Source organism: Microtus ochrogaster, chromosome 18, assembly GCF_000317375.1.
Source record: "Microtus ochrogaster isolate Prairie Vole_2 chromosome 18, MicOch1.0, whole genome shotgun sequence".
Classification (NCBI taxonomy): domain Eukaryota; kingdom Metazoa; phylum Chordata; class Mammalia; order Rodentia; family Cricetidae; genus Microtus; species Microtus ochrogaster.
The window spans coordinates 25,314,571-25,335,531 of NC_022020.1; the positions used below are offsets into that span (position 1 = coordinate 25,314,571).

At 45.5% G+C, this 20,961-nt stretch overlaps 3 protein-coding genes across 3 annotated transcripts in view; 2 read left to right on the forward strand and 1 right to left on the reverse strand.

Annotated features, from left to right (window-relative positions):
* Positions 1-9,701, reverse strand: part of Hars (histidyl-tRNA synthetase) — a 13,905-nt gene extending 4,204 nt beyond the window's left edge. The window contains exons 1-8 of the mRNA XM_005355981.2: positions 9,553-9,701; positions 9,237-9,326; positions 4,944-5,063; positions 2,866-2,961; positions 1,588-1,713; positions 973-1,080; positions 752-850; positions 437-530 (exon numbers count right to left, since the gene is read on the reverse strand). Coding sequence (XP_005356038.1) covers positions 437-530; positions 752-850; positions 973-1,080; positions 1,588-1,713; positions 2,866-2,961; positions 4,944-5,063; positions 9,237-9,326; positions 9,553-9,642 — 823 coding nt within the window. The 5' untranslated portion in view covers positions 9,643-9,701. The remainder of the gene's footprint in view (positions 1-436; positions 531-751; positions 851-972; positions 1,081-1,587; positions 1,714-2,865; positions 2,962-4,943; positions 5,064-9,236; positions 9,327-9,552) is intronic.
* Positions 9,702-9,798: 97 nt separating this feature from the next.
* Positions 9,799-18,816, forward strand: LOC101998040 (probable histidine--tRNA ligase, mitochondrial). Its single transcript, XM_005355988.2, has 13 exons — positions 9,799-10,059; positions 12,129-12,203; positions 12,638-12,757; positions 12,879-12,974; positions 14,011-14,136; positions 14,418-14,525; positions 14,657-14,755; positions 15,289-15,382; positions 15,866-15,993; positions 16,079-16,321; positions 16,814-16,930; positions 17,139-17,285; positions 18,099-18,816. The coding sequence occupies exons 1-13, from the start codon at positions 9,952-9,954 to the stop codon at positions 18,156-18,158; spliced, it is 1,521 nt and encodes a 506-aa protein (XP_005356045.1). The 5' UTR covers positions 9,799-9,951; the 3' UTR covers positions 18,159-18,816.
* A 1,419-nt stretch (positions 18,817-20,235) lies between these two features.
* Positions 20,236-20,961, forward strand: part of Zmat2 (zinc finger matrin-type 2) — a 6,088-nt gene continuing 5,362 nt past the window's right edge. The window contains exons 1-2 of the mRNA XM_005355990.3: positions 20,236-20,289; positions 20,622-20,716. Coding sequence (XP_005356047.1) covers positions 20,272-20,289; positions 20,622-20,716 — 113 coding nt within the window. The 5' untranslated portion in view covers positions 20,236-20,271. The remainder of the gene's footprint in view (positions 20,290-20,621; positions 20,717-20,961) is intronic.

The window sequence follows — 20,961 nt, forward strand, 5'->3', positions numbered from 1 at the left end:
ACAACCCTCCACACACACCCCTTCACACCCACACCCACACACATGAACAACACACCCCTTCACACAAACTCCTTCACACACACACATGAACAACACACCCCTTCACACACACACACAAACACACACATGCCCCTTCACACACACACACATGAACAACACACTTCTTCACACATACACAAACAACACACCCCTTCACACACACACATGAACAACACACCCCTTCACACACACACACAAACAACACGCCCCTTCACACACACACCCCTTCACACGTACACACACACACACACACACACACACACACACACTCCTTCACACACATACGTACACATGAACAACACACCCCTTCACACACACACCCCTTCACACACACACACACACACGTTCCAACTTTAGGACTGAGGGCAGTGACGTGGCTGTTAGGTTCCTTTCTCACCATGCTGCTGGACATAGTCCCCAATGCGATCAGCCACTTCCGGTGCAAGGCCCTTCTCTCCCACCATCTCATTCTTCACTTCCTCCCAGGACACCTGGGCAGACAACAACAGTCAGAGGCCACTACACAACTTCTCTACCACAGAATGAGTGTGGGCCCGTTCAAGAAGCAATTGAGAGTAAAGCTGCCCTTCAGCCTGCATGCTGGGGCCAGAACTCCTCCAAGGGGCACAGAGGCAGCCACCTCTTCCTCTTACACTTTCTCATCGCTTAAAACAGGGTAGGATCTAGAGAGAGTCAGGTGCGCGGGTGTTACCTTGTCTAGTTTGTCCACTGAGGAGCAGATGGTACGGAACTTGCTGTCAGGAACACCACAGACAGCAAACATCCCATCTAGGATGCGCCTGTCGTTTACCTGTGAGGAGCAAGGTATGGGGAGGAAGAAACCTGCTCATTTTGCACAATTCCCAATCGTCGGTATCCCACTGGCTACTGATCGCTGAGGGGCCAGGCCCCCCAGTCCCACCCAGCCCTGACCTTGACCAGGAAGTTGCCTATCTGAAGTGAACTCAGGATCTCACACATGATTTTCAGACACTCCGCATCAGGAATCATGGGGTCAAACTGGCCAGCAATGTCAAAGTCCTGCCAGGAAACAGAGAGGGAGAGGGTGGCATGTGAGACTCCTGAAACCTGTGCTGTCTGCACTGAAGCACAGGCCTCCCCTTCATTTTCTGTTTCATCTAGAAGACTTGACAACAGCACACACTGAATTTCCTCATCCTCTGTTGTGACTGTAAAACTGTCGTTTAATATAAAAAACCTGGAGCTAGGGATGTAGCTCAGTGGTAGAACAACTGCCCAGTGTCCCAGTGTGTACAGTCCCCAGCACTAAAATATACACCCCCATACCCCAAACCCCAGATTTGACTGTCTTATTCATTTCTACTAAACCATTATGAGGGCTACCCGAAAATATCACAGAAATTTAAGAGCATTTTCGAGGTCATCCAGTTTGTTCAGGACACCATAGAGTTCGGTAGATCCTATTAGAGAGGGCCTGAGTTACCCATCATGCTCCATAGCGTTCAGTAGATCCTATTAGAGAGGGCCTGAGTTACCCATCATGCTCCATGGTTTTCCAACACTCACACACTGATAGAACTCGCGATAACGGCCTCTGGTCATTGCTGGGTTGTCCCGGCGATACACCTTTGCTATGTGGTAGCGTTTAATGTTGGTGAGTTTATTCATTGCCAGATACCGAGCAAAAGGGACCTGAGGACAGAGTGTTAAGGAAAAGAGCCTCCTGTGGCTGCTGGGATTTATCATCACCCACAGAAGCTGGGGTAAAACCCTGCCTGTATAGATAAAACCCCTGTCTGGAAGAGTTACAGCGCTTCTAACTGTCAGAAGATTAACTGTAATCACAAAAGGCAGCTGAGTAGGAAAGGCAGGCGGTGAGGACTCCTGCCTTTCCCTTTCGCTCGTGTCTCTCTGGACTATGCTGACTAGGGGAGAGAAGGGGACGTGGCAGGTTAGACACCAGAGGAAAAGGCCATGTGAATTCCTAACTGGATGACTGGCAGAGTGGCTTGGTGTGGTGGTCTGAATGAATCTGGCCACACAGGCCTGTGTTTTTCCATGCTTAGTCCCCAGCTGAGGAACTGTTTGGGAGGATTAGGTAGTTAGGAGGAGGTGTGTCACGGGATTCAGCTCTGAAGTTTCAAAGGCCCACCGTGGGCCCAGGTGCTCTCGTGCTTTCTGTTTGCTGCTGGTGGAGCAGGATGTAAAGCTCTCAGCTTTCTCCAGCACCATGCCTGCCTTTGTGCTGCCATGCTCTCTGGCGTGATGATCATGGACTAACCCTCTGAACTGTAAGCAAGCCCCTGATTAAATGGCTTTCGTTTATAAGAGTTGCCATGGCCACGGTGCCCCTCCACAGCAAAGAACACTAACTAAGACACTTGGAGATAAAGGAAATACTGGCCAATTACAGAAAGTTCTTCCCACTGGGAGGGTAGGGGAGAGCTATTCTTCAAGACAGGTTTCTCTGTGTAACATCCCTAGTTGTCCTGGAACTCTCTCTGTAGATCAGGCCGGCCTCGAACTCAGTGAGATCCACTTGTCTCTACCTCCACAGTGCTGGGATTAAAAGCCTGCACCACTGCTTCCCAGTTCAGGAAAAGTTATTCTTGAGCCAGGAGACTGTTGTAAAACTAGGAACAGGGCCCTGACAGAAAGATGAAGATTTCTAAGCCTATATTCCGCTTAGCCAAAGTCCTTTATCTTGGTTTAAAAAAATAAATTGTAAATGGTTTCATATGTAATCTTACCTATGCCTGCTTGCTGTCCCTAAACCCAAGTTCAGCCCCAGTCAGTGAGTGCCAATTTGTCCAAAGTCTCAAGAACCCGAGTGCAGAAGGATACAGTGAGGTCATAACGAAGGGCCAGCAGCTCCCCGCCCTGGTCCTTCAGGTCATAGATGAGCTTTGAGTCTTCTCCGTACTTCCCAGTCAGTGTTTCCTGGAGAAACCAAGAAGCAATGTGATCACAATAATAAACTACATTTGAACTTTTCTTTCGAGCCTGTACAGGGTCTTACTATGTATCCCTGTCTGGCCTTGAGCTTCCAGGGATCTGTCTGCCTCTACCTCCTGAATGCTGGGATTAAAGGTTTGAGCCACCATGCCTGGATAGAAATAAGTTGATTATCATTATTGCTATGTGATGCTAGGGATCGAACCTAGGCTTTGTACTTGGTGGGCAATCACTGGGCTGTATTCCCAGCCCTTAAAAGACCATTATGAACACAAAAACTTACTATTCTAACATGACTAATCTCAACTCTATAGTCTTATAATTCCTCTGCTATTGTATCATAATGCTTTCAAGTCTGACATAGTTACAATAAAAAAGTAGTAATAGGCACACCTTTTATCCCAGGACCAGGAAGGTACAGGCAGGTAGATCTCTGTGAATTCAAGGCCTGCCTGGTCTACATAGAAAGACCCTGTTTCAAAAAGACAAAACAAAACGAAAATAAAAGGGAGTCACAGTTTTGTGTTGATATTCTGCTTATTTTTTTTTTTTTTTCTATTTTGTGGCAAAGCTATTACTTTTTCCCCCATTCGTTTTTTTGAGGCAGGGTTTCTCTATGTAGCCCTGGCTGTCCTGAAACTCACTCTGTAGACCAGGGTGGCCTTGAACTCACAGAGATCTGCCTGCTTCTGCCTCCTAAATTGCTGGGATAAAAGGTGTGTGCCACCCCTAGCCCCTGAAAGTATTACTTTTAATTTACTTTCTAAAAAAATAATCGTTTATTTATATTGTGTGCGCTCATGGGCCATGACTTGCATATGGAGGGTGGGTAATTGTGAGAGTTGGTTCTCTTCTTCCATCTTGTAAATTCTCAAGATTAAACTCGTCAGGCTTGGTAGTAAATGTCTTTTCCCAAGCTGAGCCACCTTAGTCATTTCTAAGGTATTATTATTGAAATAATAAAAAATGTATTTTATGTGTATGAATGCTTTGTCCATGTGTGTGTGTCCATCAATGCATGTCTGGTGCCCATGGCGGTCAGAAGAGAGTGTTGGATCCCCTAGAACTAGAGTTACAGATGGATGTGAGTCACCACATGGATGACGGGAACTGCACCCAGTTCCTCTGCACAAGCAACAGGTGCTCTAACTGCTGAGCTACCTCTCCAGCCCTGATAAAGTAGTTAGGAATCTGTACTGATCTTGCAGAAGACCTAAGTTTGATTCACAGCACCCATGTCAGTCAGCTCCATGGGCATCCTACATGTCTGACCTCCTTGGGTACATGTACACACATTCCTGTACGACACATAATAAAAATAAATCTAACCTTCCCCATCGTTGAAAGGTAAATAAATAAAAAAGGCGTCTAATTTTCCAGTGAGACTTGGGGCAGTGAGCTACACCTGTAACTATGGCACTAGGAAGGCAGAAGCACCAGGCTTCTGGGTCAAGGACAGCCTGGGTTCAATGAGACCATCTTAGAACAGCAGTGCAAAGATTTGTTTGCTAACATTGTCCTATTATGCTTATGTAGCTCCAATTAAAATACATTTCCAAAATAAGTCAACAGGCATATCTGTGCACACAGCTTTCTGGTTTTGAAGATAAGCTTGTAGGAATGCATTATCAGGTCAGCAAACACAGATGCTTTTATAACGTCTGAGAGCTGAACAATGTCAGAAACCAAAATAGAACTTCAGGATGTTACAGCCGTCTCTGCCCTGCGATGTCTTCAACTGGTTATAACATAGCCCTCTGACCAAACTGGCCATGCTTTAAAAGCTTGAAAATCCTCCGTGTGTGAACTCAAACATCTGTGCTCTAGTGTTGACACAGACGGAACTCTGCTGGCCCCATTCATGTGTGAAAATTCTAACCTTTGTAACCTTAGACTCCTTCATTGTCCTCTTTGGTCTTCACAAGCCCACAGGTCCACTGTTCAGTTTCCCCTTACCCATCTCTCACCTTCAGTTCAAACACAGGTGTATCAATCACTTCTGCTCCGTGGCGCTTGAAGCAGCGGATGATGACATCAAACACCTTCTCCCGGACTGCCATCTGCCGGGGACTGTAGTCTCTTGTGCCCTTGGGAGTCAAAATCAAAACAAGAATGACATTTAAAATAAAGAACAAGGGGCTGGAGAGATGGCTCAGCAGTTAAGAGCTCTTCCAAAGGACCTGGGTTCAATTCCCAGCACCCTCATGGCAGCTCACAACTATCTGTAGCTCCAGTTCCAGGGGATCCAATACCCTCACACAGAAAGACATTCAGGTAAAACACCAACACATATAAAATAAATAAAAATAAAGAACAGTAAACTGCAGAACTATCCAAAGTCTAGCTCAGCAACAAGGACCACGAATGCTGCTGCAAGCGTGGGTTTTCCTGCAGCCACCAAGCGGGAAGAGAGCTCAGAACAAGCCCTGTCAATCCCAGGAGTCACTGCCATCAGCTGGCTAGGTTCTGTTTCACAGAAGACAGAACCATTTTCTCAACGCAAGTTTTTGGAAAACTCAGGAATAACCACTTTTGCTTGTATAGCAGACAATATCTACCAGACAAACGTATTATCATTCAAAGTGGCTCAACAGGTTGAATTCTAAAATTTACATGCAATTTTTCAACATAAGTTTCTTTTACATTCTATTTAACCAAATTATTTCTGATAAAAAGCTCTAGCGAAACTGGGTTTGGTGGCACTTGGAAGCAGAGGAAGGTGGATCAGTGAATTCAAAGCCAGCTTGGGCCATAGCAATGAAACCGTTTCTTAAGAAGGAAAAAAAGTTCTAACTCAGGTTTGGCAGATACATTGTCTAGGTAAAATACAGGCTGTCAAGAAGTCAAGTTACTACCTGAGAGCACTCAGCAAGTCTGGAGTAGAGTCTGTCTCCCACCTAGGTCAGAGTTTTTAGTCTGGAACATTACAGCCCGCTCCAAAACCTTTGGTGGACAAACCTTTTCACATTCTTAGCTACTGTCAACTCCAAGTGTATTCTATGTACATTTGCCACATTTGAAATTAAAAGTGCAAAAATTTATCAATATACCATTACAAATGAACACAAATAATATTTTGGGACCATTAAAAAGTGCTTTTAATGATACATTGACCACATTTTTGCAACTCTTGTTTTCAACCTTATTTTTCATGCACATATGTTCATGCATCACTTGTATGTCTGGTGCCCATGGAGGCCAGAAGAGGATGTCAGATCCTTTGGAATTAGAGTTACAGGTGGTTGTCAGTCACCAGGTGGGTGCTCGGAATCTAATCCAGATGCTCTGGAAGAGCAGCCAGTGCTCTTAAAGCTGAGCCATCTCTCCAGCCCCATTTCTGCAAATCTTTAATGTTTTTCTTAGTAAAACTCAGCCAAGTTTCCTATGTGCTTTTTGTATTAAATACAAAAAAACAAAACAAAACCCCGAAACAAACAAAAAAAAACCCCAAACCCTCCATCTCGAAAAACAACAACAACAACAAACCCTACTAGTGTATCTTATATGTTGAATGGCTCTTTTGCTCATGTATGATTTTATGACATCTACACTGGTCATCTACAAAACACTGGCTTATTGGAAAGTTATAGAGATCTTAATATTGACATTATTTAACACTCAGAAAATAATTTATTAACGCCACCAGGTATCTCACCAGGAAAATGTAAGTATTGAGAAGTTGTCAAACTCAGGGTAAGAGATAAGTTTTCCAAATTTTTTTTGTTTTGTTTTGTCTTTTTGGAGACAGGGTTCCTCTGTAGCTTTGGAGCCTGTCCTGGAACTAGCTCTTGTAGACCAGGCTGGCCTGGAACTCACAGAGATCCACCTGCCTCTGCCTCCCAAGTGCTGGGATTAAAGGCGTGCGCCACCACCACCTGGCCATATTCTAAACATATATTTAGATGACAATGTCCATTTAATTCACAATAGCTCTCTTGTTCTTCCTTTTTTCTTCTTCTGTGGTGTCTGATTTGGACCCCAGGCCTTCTCACACTGCGCCACACTCTTATTCCTGCCCCTCCATGTTATTTACTTAAGAAACTGGATTAATTTGTCCTAAAAAGTTTTTCACATTCTGGACTCAGTCAGCAATATCACTGATACGACATTTAGCCTGCTCTCCACTTTGCACTGCCCCACCTTGGTCTGCAGCCCTAATTAGATTCCTGGGTGGTGCCCTGGGCTTTTTATTGTGTCACACCAACAGGATTACTCTTGCTGCTTCTGCTTTACTGATTTTTCCATCCCATTCAACAGTCTGAGACATTACTGACCATTATTTCTGTGATGCCATGTGTGAGGGCATCCTTGGAGGCCAGCTGGAGTTACAGCAGCTGCTAAATGTGGGTGCTGAGGACCTAACTCAGATCTAGAAAAACAATAAGCACCCTTAATATTGCACCATCTCCCAGTCCCCATTTCACTGAGAATTTAAACGCCTCTTCACCCTTTGAAAAAAAATTATGTGGGATGGGTGTGGTGGTACATGCCTGTAATTCCAGTACCTGTTAGGTGGAGACCTAAGGACCAGAATTTCAAAACTAACCTCTGCTATATAGCAAGTCTGAGGCTAGCCAGACTTGGTGTTTTGTTTTGTTTTTAAAAGACTATGCAGAAAGGCACAGCTTGATGAATCTGGCTTAAAGAGAATTAATCCTACCATCCAACTCTAGCCCACCTCTGCCTTTTGGGCACAAGGTTTTCCTATCTTACTATGTCATCCCCACTGGCCTGGAACTTGTACCCCAGTCTGTCCTAACTTTGGTTCCTAGCATCTAGGTTGGGCAGCCTATAACAGCTGTAACTCCAGCTGCTCCCTCACACACAGACACACACACACACATACACACACATACACACACAATCAGAGCTATGTAGAGATGCCCTATCTCAATAAAATAAGACCTCAAAGAAATGATGACCAATAACTATTAAGATCATTGAATAAAGTAAAAAATAGGGAATCTGTGGTAGATTAGTCCCTCTTCACTTAAACATAATGATCTGACTTAGTATCACTAAAACTCACAAAGATCTGCCTGTCTCTGCTTCCTGGGTTCTGGGATTAAAGATATACATCACGACAGATGGCTTCTCTTTGGAAATCAACTTAAAATACATTCATTAAATATAATTTTGTTTCCAGGCACCCAGTCTTAGCTTCTGGTAAATAAACTTCATGAATAACTACCAGAATTGTTGCACAGGGCAGGAGAGATGGCTCAGCAGGTAAGCACTCTTGATGCTCTTCCAGAGCACATTAGCATGGCTCACAACTGCCTGTAACTCCAGCTCCAGGGAATCTGACACCCTCTCCTGGCCTCTGCAGGCACCCATACTCTCGTGCATACACACACACACACACCCCTAAGTGAAAATTCAAAGTCTGTGCAATGGGAACTAAGTATCAAGTGCCAAGGGAACCCAATGAAGGTGTGGAGTTCTGTTTACAGAACTTACAGAATAGCATCTGAACTTAAGCCCCGAGCCTGAGTTTCTCTGACTTTGTTTCTATTTGAACAGGTCTTCTTCTAGTTCCTAGGAAGTATCAACGTTCTTTTCTGCATCAGGGTGTCCATACTCTACTGAGCCTGTCATCCTAACAGTCTTTCCCTGGCTATCTCCTACCCACTTGAGAGGTCCATTAGTATACCACCCCCTTGGTGTGACTTCTCAGATTCCCCAGCTCCCCCTTATTTTTCTCAGAACATCTCTGTAAGTTTCTCTCTTTTTTTAAAAGTTTCTTTTTAATTTTTATACATTGTGTGTGTGTGTGTGAGAGAGAGAGAGAGAGAGAGAGAGAGAGAGAGCGCGCTGGAGTTACAGACAGCTGTGAGCCACCTGATATAGGTGCAGGGAATCAAACTGGGATTCTCTGCATACTCTTATCTGCTGAACCATCTCTCAAGCCCTAATTTTTTTCATATCACCAGTCATATTTTGTAATTGCATATCCCTGTGTGGAATTATTTGTCTTAAATCTCTGTCTCAGTGGGATGTAAGCATCACAAAGACAGGCATATCCAGTATGGTATATTCAGTGTACAATACCGCACACTAGACTTACTCGGGGACTAGGTAATGAATGGAAGGATTGGCAGTTAGCAGGCTGACTCCCCTGAGCAGCTCTGTTTCTGTCATCACCGAATGACTCAGGTTGCGATCAATCCAGCCTGGTGCCCACACCAACTACTTACTCCTTTGCAGTACTTCAGACTGATCAGGACCTCCCTTTGAGGCCTCTCACAGGAATAGCTTACCTTCGGGGTTTTGAGCACAAACTTCTGTTTGCCTTCATCATGGCCCAGCTGTGCCTTCAGTTTTAGGAGTTTCGCCACCTCCTCCTCGATCTGGGAGAGAAAAACACCGCTGAACTGTCCATTTGTCCCTCCCTTCCCATGCACTCGATACTCCTACCCTCGCTTCTTTCGGGATCCACCCTGGCTACCTTCTTTCTCACTCAGCCCCTTTCATTCTACCAGCCTACTCTCTTCATTCACATGCGTGTCCTCCAGCCAGACCAGCCTCTATGTCCCTCTGGTTTGTCGGGCCCCTCTCCTTCCATCTGAGTCGCACCTGCTCAGCGGAGGCTTTCTGCTGTTTGAGGCCCCGCACATGCTCTCCCTGGAGTCGCACCAGCTCCTCCAGCGCAGCACGATCAGCCATCCCGGCTGCACACCGGAACCGACTGCTGCCTCACCCGCCTGGGTAGACTTAGCCTAGCTTCGGATGACTTCCGGCTATCGAGTCACCGGCTTTCGTGGCCTAGAACGTCTCTGGTGAGAGCGAAAACACTTCCGGGTCGGGGAGCGTGAGATAGTCGGAGTTTAATCCCACCCCCGACTAACGCCGACCTCGGGTGCTTTCAGGGGCTCGTTCTAGGTTCTTCAACTCCTTGTCGCCTTTCTGAGGTCTGGCTGGCCTCGTTCCCAGACCCTTGGCTCCTGCTCCGGGAAGCTGAAGTCCTGCTGCACGATGTCCCACCTGGGGCCCCTGCGGCGTGGTGCCTGGGCGGCGCTGCTCCGCCAGCTCCTGCGACCTCCTCGCGCTGTGTGCACCCGGGCGGTTGGCTGTCACAGCCAGGTGAGCCACCCTGAGTCCCGGCGGGGCCTCCTGGCCTGAAAGCATAGACTCGCAGCCTGTTGTATTATTAAAATTGGGTTTTAATTTTTTTTAATATTTATTTATTTATTATGTGTACAGCATTCCTTCCATGTGTGCCCGCAAGGCAGAAGGGGGTGCCAGGTCTCATTATAGATGGCTATGAGCTACGATGTGGTTGCTGGGAATTGAACTCAGGACCTCTGGAAGAGCAGTCAGTGCTCTTAACCTCTGAGCTATCTCTCCAGCCCCCGGGTTTTAATTTTTAAAGGTTTATTTTTTTTTTATGTGTATGGGTATTTGCTTGCTGCGTCCGCCCCTGGTGCCCACAAGTGGGCGTCGGATCACAGAGCCCGTGCTGATGGAACTCAGGTCTTCTAAAAGAGCCATCTCTCCAAACCTGAAGTTGGTTTTTATTGATTAGCCACTTTGTACCTGCGCTGAACTAAGAGTTTCAGATGCTTTTGTCATTTTATTATTGGAGCAATCTCAGATGTTGAGGGTTTATTTCTATTTTACAGCTGAGTAAGCGGATATCACAGGGATAAATGACTTATAGGGCTACATAACAACTAAATACTATAATGAGGTTTACTCTCAATCATCCGAAATTCTTCAGCATGTTAGAATTTGAGCCAGATCTATAGAGAATGTCTCCAAATCATAAATGAACTGAGTTTATGCACATCAAATGAATTTACCTTAAAATGAATCTCAGAGAAACATTTCTAAAGATAGTTGGATTCTGGAATTAGAATTAGGGATTGTGGACTTGAACTTAGACTTCTCTTTGGGGACTTTCCAAAGTATGGAGATTACCACCATTTGTATTTCTGGAAGGGAATACGGCCTTGGGGGCTTCAAGTCTGATTACTTTTTTTTTTAAAGTTCATTTATCTATTAATGTGTATGGGGTGTTGGTGTGCCATGGCTCATTCTGTTCTTGTCTTTACCTGAAGGGTCTGGGGGCTGAACTTAGGTGGTCTCGATAAGTGGCGAGCCCTATTACCCATGAGCCATTTCACTAGCATGGTCAGTGGTTGTTACCTCTCTCCGAAGGCAGGTGCTTTGTACCGTCATGCTCAACAGGGCTCAGATCTTTTATTCATTTTTTAAGTCACAGCATTTTACTAGTCTGGGATTTTTTTTTCCCCAACCAGGAAATTTCTTCCTATCAGTCCATAGGTTTTATTGTATGTGAGTGTAAGTATATCGGAGAACAACTTGGGGGAATTGGTTTTCTCCTTCAGCATGTGAGTGGGTCCCAGGGATCCAACTCAGGTGGTCAGGTTTGATGGCTTCCCACTGAGCCATCTCCTTGGCCCAGGTTAGTTCTTTTTGGGGGGTTGGTTCTGTCTTTATGTTCCATTTACCCTGATTCCAGGTCTGACAATGACTTTGTTTTTGAGACAGGATCTCACCCTGCACTCTTGGCTGTTCTGGTGCTCACTGTGTAGACCAGGTTGATTTAAACTCATACTGATCCGCCTGCCTGCCTCCCACTGCTGGGATTAAAGGCATGCACCACCTTTTTTTGCTATTTGAGTAAGATCTGAGAATTGGAGTTCTTTTTGTTTATTCGTTTGAGACAGGGTCTCACTGTGTAACTCCAGCTGTCCTGGAACTCACTCTGTAGATCAAGCTGACCTCAGACTCACAGAGGTCCTCCTGCTTCTGTCTCCCAAGTGCTGGGATTACATGTGTGTGCCACCATGTCCAGTTAAGAACTGAGTTCTAATTCCTACTTGTAGACATTTAGTGGTGGCAGCTGTGGGTTTTTATTATTCTCAGGTGCTTCAGCTTTTTCAGACATTTAAAAACTCCAAACAGTGAAGAAGTTTGTGTAATAAAGATCGGTCGAACTATGTATTGCAGGTATAACTGGAAATTCTACGTGGATTATTGAGGGTGGAAGGAGATGAGGGTAGATAATGTAGTGTTCAGGAAACTTTTTGTGTGGGATCAAGGGTCTTCTCAGGTTGATGGTCCACAGGGTCAGAGAGGTCACAGCTATGGCCAGTGTCCAGAGAAGGCACATCTTTTTCTTCCAGGTTGCAGAGGCAGTGTTAACATCCCAACTGAAACCACATCAAGAGAAACCAAATTTTATCATCAAGGTTCCAAAGGTAACAACATCCTTTACCCACCCTGCCTATCTGTGTCACGAAGGGCGCGCCAGCTCTCCTGACCTCTCCCTTTTAACCTAGATCCTTTCAGGGGGTCGGTGGGTTGTTTTATTCTTGAAATTCTAGATGGGGCTCAAGTTAGTTTCTTTCTTTCTTTTTTTTTTTTTTAAATAAATATTTATTATGTATACAATATTTTGCCTGTATGCCTGAAGGCCAGAAGAGGGTGCCAGACCTCTTTACAGATGGCTGTGAGCCACCATGTGGTTGCTGGGAATTGAACTCAGGACCTTTGGAAGAGCAGGCAATGCTCTCAACCTCTGAGCCAACTCCCCAGCCCCTCAAGTTAGTTTCAAACCTTAGATTGTGGGTATAATTTAACCTTTAGTCTTAAATGGTCTAGATGTTTTGCTTTGACTGCTTTTGTTTTCCAGGGCACCAGGGATTTAAACCCTCAACAGATGGTTTTGAGGGAGAAAATTCTTGATGAGATTATCAGCTGCTTTAAACGTCATGGGGCAAAAGGGTTGGATACACCAGCATTCGAGCTCACAGTAAGGACAGAAGGGTGCCGGGAACCCCATTGTTTACCTGCCCTCAGTTGCCCGCAGGGCTTCTCATCTGTGTTCTGTAGTCAGTCACGGAACTGTGGTTTCTTCTGTCTGACACTCGCAGGAAATGCTCACCGAGAAGTATGAAGACAACTTCGGCCTCATGTACGATTTGAAGGATCAAGGTGGAGAGTTGTTGTCTCTTCGCTATGACCTTACCGTATCCTTCCACGTGCTGGACCTGACCCATCCCAAATCCAGAGGGCTCCTTGGCAGAAGGGAGTAGAGGAATTTTGACTTTTCATTTCCAGTTTCTTCTAGGAGGCAATTCTGCCATCAGAGCCTAACCTGAAGGCCCCGTTATTTAACTTGCGTGTATATGGAGAATCTTTCCAGGAAGTTTGCAGAAACACAGATTATTGACCCTGGCTCCAGAGATTCTAAATTCTTTCACTGGAGTGCTATTTATAAACATGCACTTGAAAGAAAATCAATTAGTGTGTGAGTGTGCGTGTGTGTGCGTGTGCGTGCGTGCGTGCGTGCGTGTGTGTGTGTGTGTGTGTGTGTGTGTGTGTGTACGGTGTTTATGTGGAGATCACAGGACAGCTTTGTGGAGTTCTGGGGACAGAACTTAGGGTGCCAGATTTGTGCAGCGTACCCCTTCCCCTACTGCACCATCTTGCATGTGCTACGCCAGAGCTTCTCAACCTGTGGGTTGCAACCCCACAGGGGTCATATATCTGATATTTATATTATGATTCATAAGAGTAGCAAAATAACTATGGTTATGAAGTAACAGTGAAATAACGTTTATGGTTGGGGGGTCACCACAACACAAGGAACTGTATTAAATGGTCACAGCGTGAGGAAGGTTGAGAAGCACCGCTCTAAACAGAATCCTGGAAATGTGCATGTGGTCTTGGGCTGAGCTTTCAGAAACAGGGTTTTAGACTGTAGGCAAATTCAGTTCTGAAGCTTGAGGGCTTTTTAGTTAGCTGGGTAATGGTCTGGATGGGAGGAAATGGACCGGACCTAAGCGTCTGAGGTCATTGCTGTCCCTGCCTCTTTTTTTCTGGTCACCTTTCAGTTTCATAAGTGAAACGCCTTCATCAACACCAACTCTGCTAGGTTTCGGAGACAGTGGAAACCAGCCTGAAGACAAGGATGGTTTCTAGGAACCCAGTTCTCCCTCCTGTCTGAATGGCGGGCCTAAACGTGGAACATAGTGTCTTTCTTCCTCAACCTGCTTACATAAGGTCCCCTTTGCTCGCTATCTGGCCATGAATAAACTGAAGAAGATGAAGCGATATCAAGTTGGAAAGGTGTGGCGGCGAGAGAGCCCAGCCATAGTCCAGGGCCGCTACCGGGAGTTCTGCCAATGTGTAAGGGACCCGGCTGGGGCTTTGTAGTTTAGTGATGGTTAAGTTGGGGATTAGCTGATCAGTGGGAGGTTTGTTTTTCTTCTGTTTGGTTTGCTTGGTTTGTTTTTGGGTTTTGGTTTTGTTGAGATAGATATTTGAGACATCTATATATCCTTGACTGTCCTGGAACTGACCAGGCTGCCTTGAACTCCCTGAGAGATCCATCTGCCTCTGCCTTCCGAGTGCTGCCATTAAAGGCGTGTGTCGCTATGCCTGACTTTCTGCCTCTTTTTTTCTTGTAGGATTTTGACATTGCCGGTGACTTCGACCCTATGATCCCCGATGCAGAATGTCTGAAGATCATGTGTGAAATCCTAAGTGGATTGCAGCTGGGGGACTTTCTCATTAAGGTGAGGCCAGCCTGCTGGACATCGTGAAGGAAAAGTTTGGATTGGGCCTGTGAAATTGTCTTTAAGAGTCAAGTGTTTTAGAGATGGCCATTAACCCAAAGACACTTGGGTTAATTCTGTTGAGTTCACAGGTAAATGACCGGCGGGTTGTAGATGGGATGTTTGCTGTCTGTGGTGTTCCTGAGAGCAAGTTCCGTACCATCTGCTCCTCCATGGACAAACTAGACAAGGTAACAGAGAAAACATGCTTTAAACAGACCCTGTCTGGGTTTCTGCCCTGCCTGCTAATCCATGCCATTAGGGAAGAATAAGGAGACCATGGCTGAAAGTGGCTGTTGGGGTGGGGGGGGAGATTAAGGAGACATTTTTAAACTAAGTCTGAGTTATGCCATATAGTGGGGATTGTGGCTGGGCTTCTTTTATTTATTTATTTATTTATTTATTTATTTATTTATTTATTATGTATACAATATTCTGTCTGTGTGTATGCCTGCAGGCCAGAAGAGGGCACCAGACCTCATTATAGATGGTTTTGAGCCACCATGTGGTTGCCGGGAATTGAACTCAGGACCTTTGGAAGAGCAGGCAATGCTCTTAACCACTGAGCCATCTCTCCAGCCCGTGGCTGGGTTTCTTAAATTGCCTCTGATTTTGCTGAATTTACTGTGAATTCCTCAAGATATCTATGCCAAATGAAAACAAGATGTCCTGCGTCAGTTAGGTGAAGAGGAGCTTGGGTTGAGCTAATGTTTATTCAATGCAGATGTCTTGGGAAGATGTGAGACATGAGATGGTGGTCAAGAAAGGCCTAGCTCCTGAGGTGGCCAATCGGATTGGGGAGTATGCCCAATGTCACGGTAAGAACTAGTGCTTTCAGAACCGTGGTCAACCAGCTGAGGGTGACATGTGTCCAGCTCCAGAGTCTGGCCTGGATCAAGTTTCCCTTTTATGTATTGAAACTGCTTTATGTCTTCTTGGCAAAGGCAGAAGCAGAGAAGAAGGTCTTGACACTAAGGATGTGGGTTTTTTTTTTCGTTTTTTTTTTTTTTTTTAAAGAAAATGAGGAAGGTGGGTTAGAGCAGATAAATTCAAGCTGGCTGTGGTGGCACATGTTTTTAGTCCCAGCTCTTGGGAGGCAGGGGTAGGTGGATCTCCATGAGTTTGAGGCCAACCTGGTATACATAATGAATTCTAGGATAGCCTGCGCTATGTAGAGAGACTCTATCCAAAACCAAACAAACAAAAACTCAGACTGAAACAGCAACAACAAACACCTAGATAAATTTGGATCAAACACACTTGGGCAAACAACACAGACTTTACCTGACTTTTCTTCCCAGGGGGGATATCCCTGGTAGAGGAAATGTCCAAGGATCCCAATCTGTCCCAAAGTCAGCTGGCCCTGCAGGGCTTGGCGGACCTGAAGCTGCTCTTTGAATACCTGACTCTATTTGGAATTGCCGAAAAGGTAGGAAGAGCTGGGATTGACCTTCTGTTGAGCTCCTAGGTTCTCAGAGTCTGATCTGGGACTGACTGTAGCTTTTCCCTTACAGATCTCCTTTGACTTAAGTCTGGCCCGGGGCCTGGACTATTATACAGGAGTGATCTATGAAGCAGTACTACTATCGTCTCCGGGTCAGGCTGCAACGGAGGCTCTGAATGTGGGCAGTGTGGCTGCTGGTGGACGCTATGATGGCCTGGTAGCCCAGTTTGATCCTAAGGGCCATAACGTGCCCTGTGTGGGGTTGAGCATTGGAGTAGAGAGAATCTTCTTCCTTATGGAGCAGAAGATGAAGGTAGGTCCTAGGTAGAGTTGAACTGACCTTGAAAGCTAAGAACTAGTTTCTGGAGGTGCATTTTGGACCTTTTTTTTTCTTTTTGCTTCTTGGAATTGATAGTACAAAGGAAATATCTATCGTTCTTTTTTAAAAGATTGATTCTATCTTTTTATGTGCATGAGTGTTTAGCCTGAAGGTGCATGCTTGGTGCCAATGGAGGTCGGAAGTGGGTGGTCAGAGCTATGGTGAGCCACCATGTCAGTGTGGAGGACTGAACTTGGATCTTTTGAAAGAACAAGTACTCTAACTTCTGAGCCATTTCTCCAAGCCTTTCCTCCCTCTGTACTCCTCCCAAACCCCTTAAAAGAACTATCTGAAATAGGATTTCTTTCTGAGCCTAAGTGGGCCTTGATCTTAGGGTCTTCTTGCCCTAGACACCTGAGTATTGGGATTACAGTTGTGAGAGTTACCCTAGGCTATAGTTTTAGTTTCTTCTCTCTGTTTTATTAGGCTTCTGGTAAGAAGGTTCGAACCACAGAGACCCAAGTGTTTGTGGCCACACCCCAGAAGAACTTTCTTCGAGAACGGTTGAAGCTAATCGCAGAGCTTTGGGATGCTGGAATCAAGGTTTGGTAGCGCTGGTATCAGAGTGATCTGGGTGTATGTGGACACCATAATCATGGCTCATTTCATGCCTGCGGTGGTACTCGGGACATTTTTAGCTTACCACTAGAGGGCTAGCTACTTATTTCTGGCTCCCTTGGAAATGTATGTTCTTGGGCACTTACATACTATAACCACGTCAACTCCCCTACTTCCTTTTTATCCTTTTCAGGCAGAGATACTCTATAAAAACAACCCTAAACTATTAACCCAGCTGCATCATTGTGAGAAAACAGGTATTCCTCTGATGGTCATCATTGGTGAGCAAGAACAGAAGGAAGGTGTCCTCAAGCTCCGTTCAGTGGCCAGCAGAGAAGAAGTGAGTGGGACCTTGCGGAAATACTGAGTTCCAAATGCTGCACCCCACTCCACCCTTTTAAAGACAGGTTGCACTCTTTAGCTCAGAATGGTCTGGGACTGTGACACCCAGGCTCTCCTTGAACTCTTGATCTTCGTGCTGCAACCTCTCAAGTGCTGTGGCTACAGGCATATATTGTCATGCCTAGATCCCAGATTCCTTTTTTTTTTTTTTTTTTTTTTAGACAGGGTTTCTCTATGTAGCTCTAATTGTCCTGGAACTTGCTCTGTAGACCAACCAGGCTGGTCTTGAACTTGGAGATCTAGTTGCCCCTGCCTCCTGGGACTAAAGGTGTATGCCACCATCAACTGATTCCAGATTCTTTTCAGAGATGCGGTCTCTGAGGAAATAAATTTAAAACTTTTTCTTTTAAATTACGTGTATGTGTGTGAGTGTGTGTGTGTGTATGTGTGTATGTCTATGTATTTGTGCACATATATCTCATGCATATATGTGTATTTCACCTTGCAGGAGTCACTTCTCTCCTTCCATAATATAGGTCCCAAGTGTAAATAGTGAGAATAGATTCAGGGGGCTGGAGAGATAGCTTAGAGTCTAAGAGCATTGGCTGTTGGCTGCTCTTCAGATGTTTTGAGCTCAATTCCCAGTAACCACATGGTGGCTCACAACCATAATAATGAGATCTGGTGCCCTCTTCTGGCGAGAAGGCATACATGCAGATAAAAGAGAGAGAATTCAGAATGAAGTAAATTTGGAAAAACTGGCTAAGTATCATTTTCTGTTTTATCACACAAGGATTCTCTTATGTTTTAGGTGACCATTAATCGAGAAAGTCTTGTGGCTGAAATTCAAAAGCGACTGTCTGAGTCTTGATTGTTGCCTGATTTCTGTCTGCTGCCCTTAGAAGAAAAGTTTTCATCTACTGAGCTCTGGTGGGCTTTACAACAGCTGGCCAGCATGGCTGCTGTACAGTTGCCTTATGCCTCCATCTGTCCTGGATACAGAAGTGGCCCTGAGGACTCATGAATCAGCGGCTACTCTGCTTGAGTGAACATAGCTGGCATGCAGAAGAAGCACACTCCAGCTGCAAAGGCAGAGCTAAAGTGCCTTTGAATTCTGTCAAGAGATGTTAAGATGGTTACTGTGAACGAGGATCTGGAAGAGTTGCCTTAGGCCAGGACTCTGGACCACTGAAATGAGAAGCGAAATATGAACTTCACTTACTGTATTGTATCTCGGGAACAAGATTTTGGAGAAATTGCCTACATTAGACTATGTTCTGTCTGTGCAGTATTAAAAAGACAGTAAGAAAGGACAGTGAACAGAGATGTCTCAAGGACTAGGAGTGCATCTGCTTCTTCCAGTTAATAGTAGAAGGGTGGGGCTCTTTAATTATTTTGGACATTGAGTTTAATGGATGATAAGTTAGCGATCTGATCTTTGGAGATTTTGGACACCATTCCCTTTGGAGGTGAAAGCAGGAGGATGAGAAGCTCAAAGTTGGCTTTGGGGCCAGGCGGTGGTGGTGGTGGTGCACACCTTTAATCCCAGCTCTCGGGGCAGAGGCAGGCGGATCTCTCTGAGTTCGAGGCCAGCCTGGTCTACAAGAGCTAGTTCCAGGATAGGCTTCAGAGCAACACAGAGAAACCTTGTCTCAAAAAAACCCCAAAAATATGAATAAATAGATAAAAATTCAGCCTTGAGTTTACATGAGACCCCTTTTCAAAACAACATCGACAGCAATAACTTCTGCCCAATGTGCACATGTTTAATCCCAGCAGTGGAATGGTGTGGCAGAGGCAGCAGAATCTCTTGAGTTTGAGGTTAACTGAACAAGAGTAAAGATTAAAATAAGCAGAATGCAGAAAAAGGGAGGATGTTCAGACAAGAGGCTGGATAGATGAAGAGGGAAAGTAGCCTCAAAGAGGGAGGTTTTCTTTATTGGGAACCCAGATGGGCAGAGTTCTTGTGACTCCAGTTAATACACCAAGGAAAATACAAAGAGTTTCAGATTAGCCAGGGCCCAATAGATCTTGTCTTAAAACATACCATGCCTATAACCCTAGCGCTTGGAAAGTGGAGGCAGGAGGTTGAGGAGATTAAAACCATGCTCTCTGCATCATAGCCCGGGGCACATAAACTGTCTCAAGCACTACAAACTTGTCAAGAGTGCTGAGTGCTTTATTCTGGGGGTGCTGGCTGGTGAAAGTGTCAAGATTAAATTGTACTTCATAAATTGAATGAGTTTAAATGTTCTCCAGACATGGAAATAAGTTTAACCAAAGAATAGTATCTTTGTTTCGGGGAAAAGAACCCAAATGTAAAAGTGCTTGTCTTTTGTACATAATTTAGAGCCACACTCATAGTACATGCTGGTGAATGGGACATCCAGACCACTGATAGTATGTTAGCTTTAAAAATAAGGTTTACTAGGCAGAGTCCAATTGGTAGAATGCCTGATCGCATGAACGAAGCCCTGGGTTCAAGCTCCAGCACCACATGAAGGGGACATGGTGGCTCATGCCTGTAAACCCAGTACTTCAGAAGTGGAGGCAGGAAAATCAGAAGTTCAAGACTAGCCACCACTACAGAGTCCAGTCTGGGCTACCTGAGAACCTGTCTTTAAAAAACAAAACAAAAAAAAAAACCTGAGATGCAGGTAAAGTTGATTCACTCATGGGGTACTGTTTCCGAACCTCTGAGTCTTTGTAAAATACAAGAAAGAGCTGAGCTATTACTCTTCCAGGGCTTGTTTTGAAAGCCGGAGAGAAAAAACGTTGGCCAGTGCCCTTACTTCCGTGTTGCTTCACGCTCCTTTTGCGCCTGCGCCGTCTCCTTGGAGCAGAGGGCGGGGCTAACAGGATAGCCTTAGAATCGCTCCAGTCCTCAACGCGAGGCTCGAATCTTATTGGAGCGTGATCTTGCCTTATGGCTCCCGGGCGCGCTTTACGGCATTTTACGGCTTTCCATTCACTTCGCTGTGAAGATGGCGTCGGGCAGCGGGGTAGGTGTTGGTGTGAGGAGGTTTGAGGGGTCCGGGGTGGTTTTTCGGAGCTAAATAGAGACAAGCTGTGAGACTTGGCTGTTTTCCTGACACCTCTTCGCGATCTCAGGGTCCAGGTTCGAGGACTCCCCCGTAAGGCCTTGGCGCAGGGACCGTGGAATCTCGGAAGTCTCTCGGGTTGGGGTCCCGAGTGCCCCAGACCCCCGGGCGTTCCAGTGAGACTTCTCTTTTGAAAGGTCCTGGGGCCGCCTTGGTGGCAGTTAGGCGGTTCCCTTAGTTTCTGAAGGGGAGCAGGCACAACGACGGATCTTGAGCACTTTTTCCCCCTACAGACAAAAAACTTGGACTTTCGCCGAAAGTGGGACAAAGATGAATATGAGAAGCTTGCGGAGAAGAGACTCACAGAAGAGAGAGAAAAGAAGGATGGTGGGTGCTCGCTTCACGAAGGGCTAAGGGGATGGTAGAGTTAATACAATGGCTAGGCAACAGGATAGATAGCTTGCAGTTAGCATGTGACGACAAGCAGGCGAAAAAAGCCCAAAGCTTTCCCCTCTCCTTTTACATGAGCTGCCCCCTGGTGTGGCCCATATTCAGGGTGGGTTTTCCCATCTTTTTTGTTTTGTCTTTTTTTTTCGAGACAGGGTTTCTCTGTGGCTTTGGAGCCTGTCCTGG

What these genes read in the sequence shown, in the direction of transcription:
- LOC101998040 (XM_005355988.2), top strand. Translation starts at nt 9,952, where the DNA reads ATGTCCCACCTGGGGCCCCTGCGGCGTGGTGCCTGGGCGGCGCTGCTC. An exon ending in CTCTTCGCTATGACCTTACC is followed by an intron (nt 12,975 to 14,010) that starts GTATCCTTCCAC and finishes TGCTTACATAAG; the next exon opens with GTCCCCTTTGCTCGCTATCT. An exon ending in TTTGGGATGCTGGAATCAAG is followed by an intron (nt 16,931 to 17,138) that starts GTTTGGTAGCGC and finishes TATCCTTTTCAG; the next exon opens with GCAGAGATACTCTATAAAAA.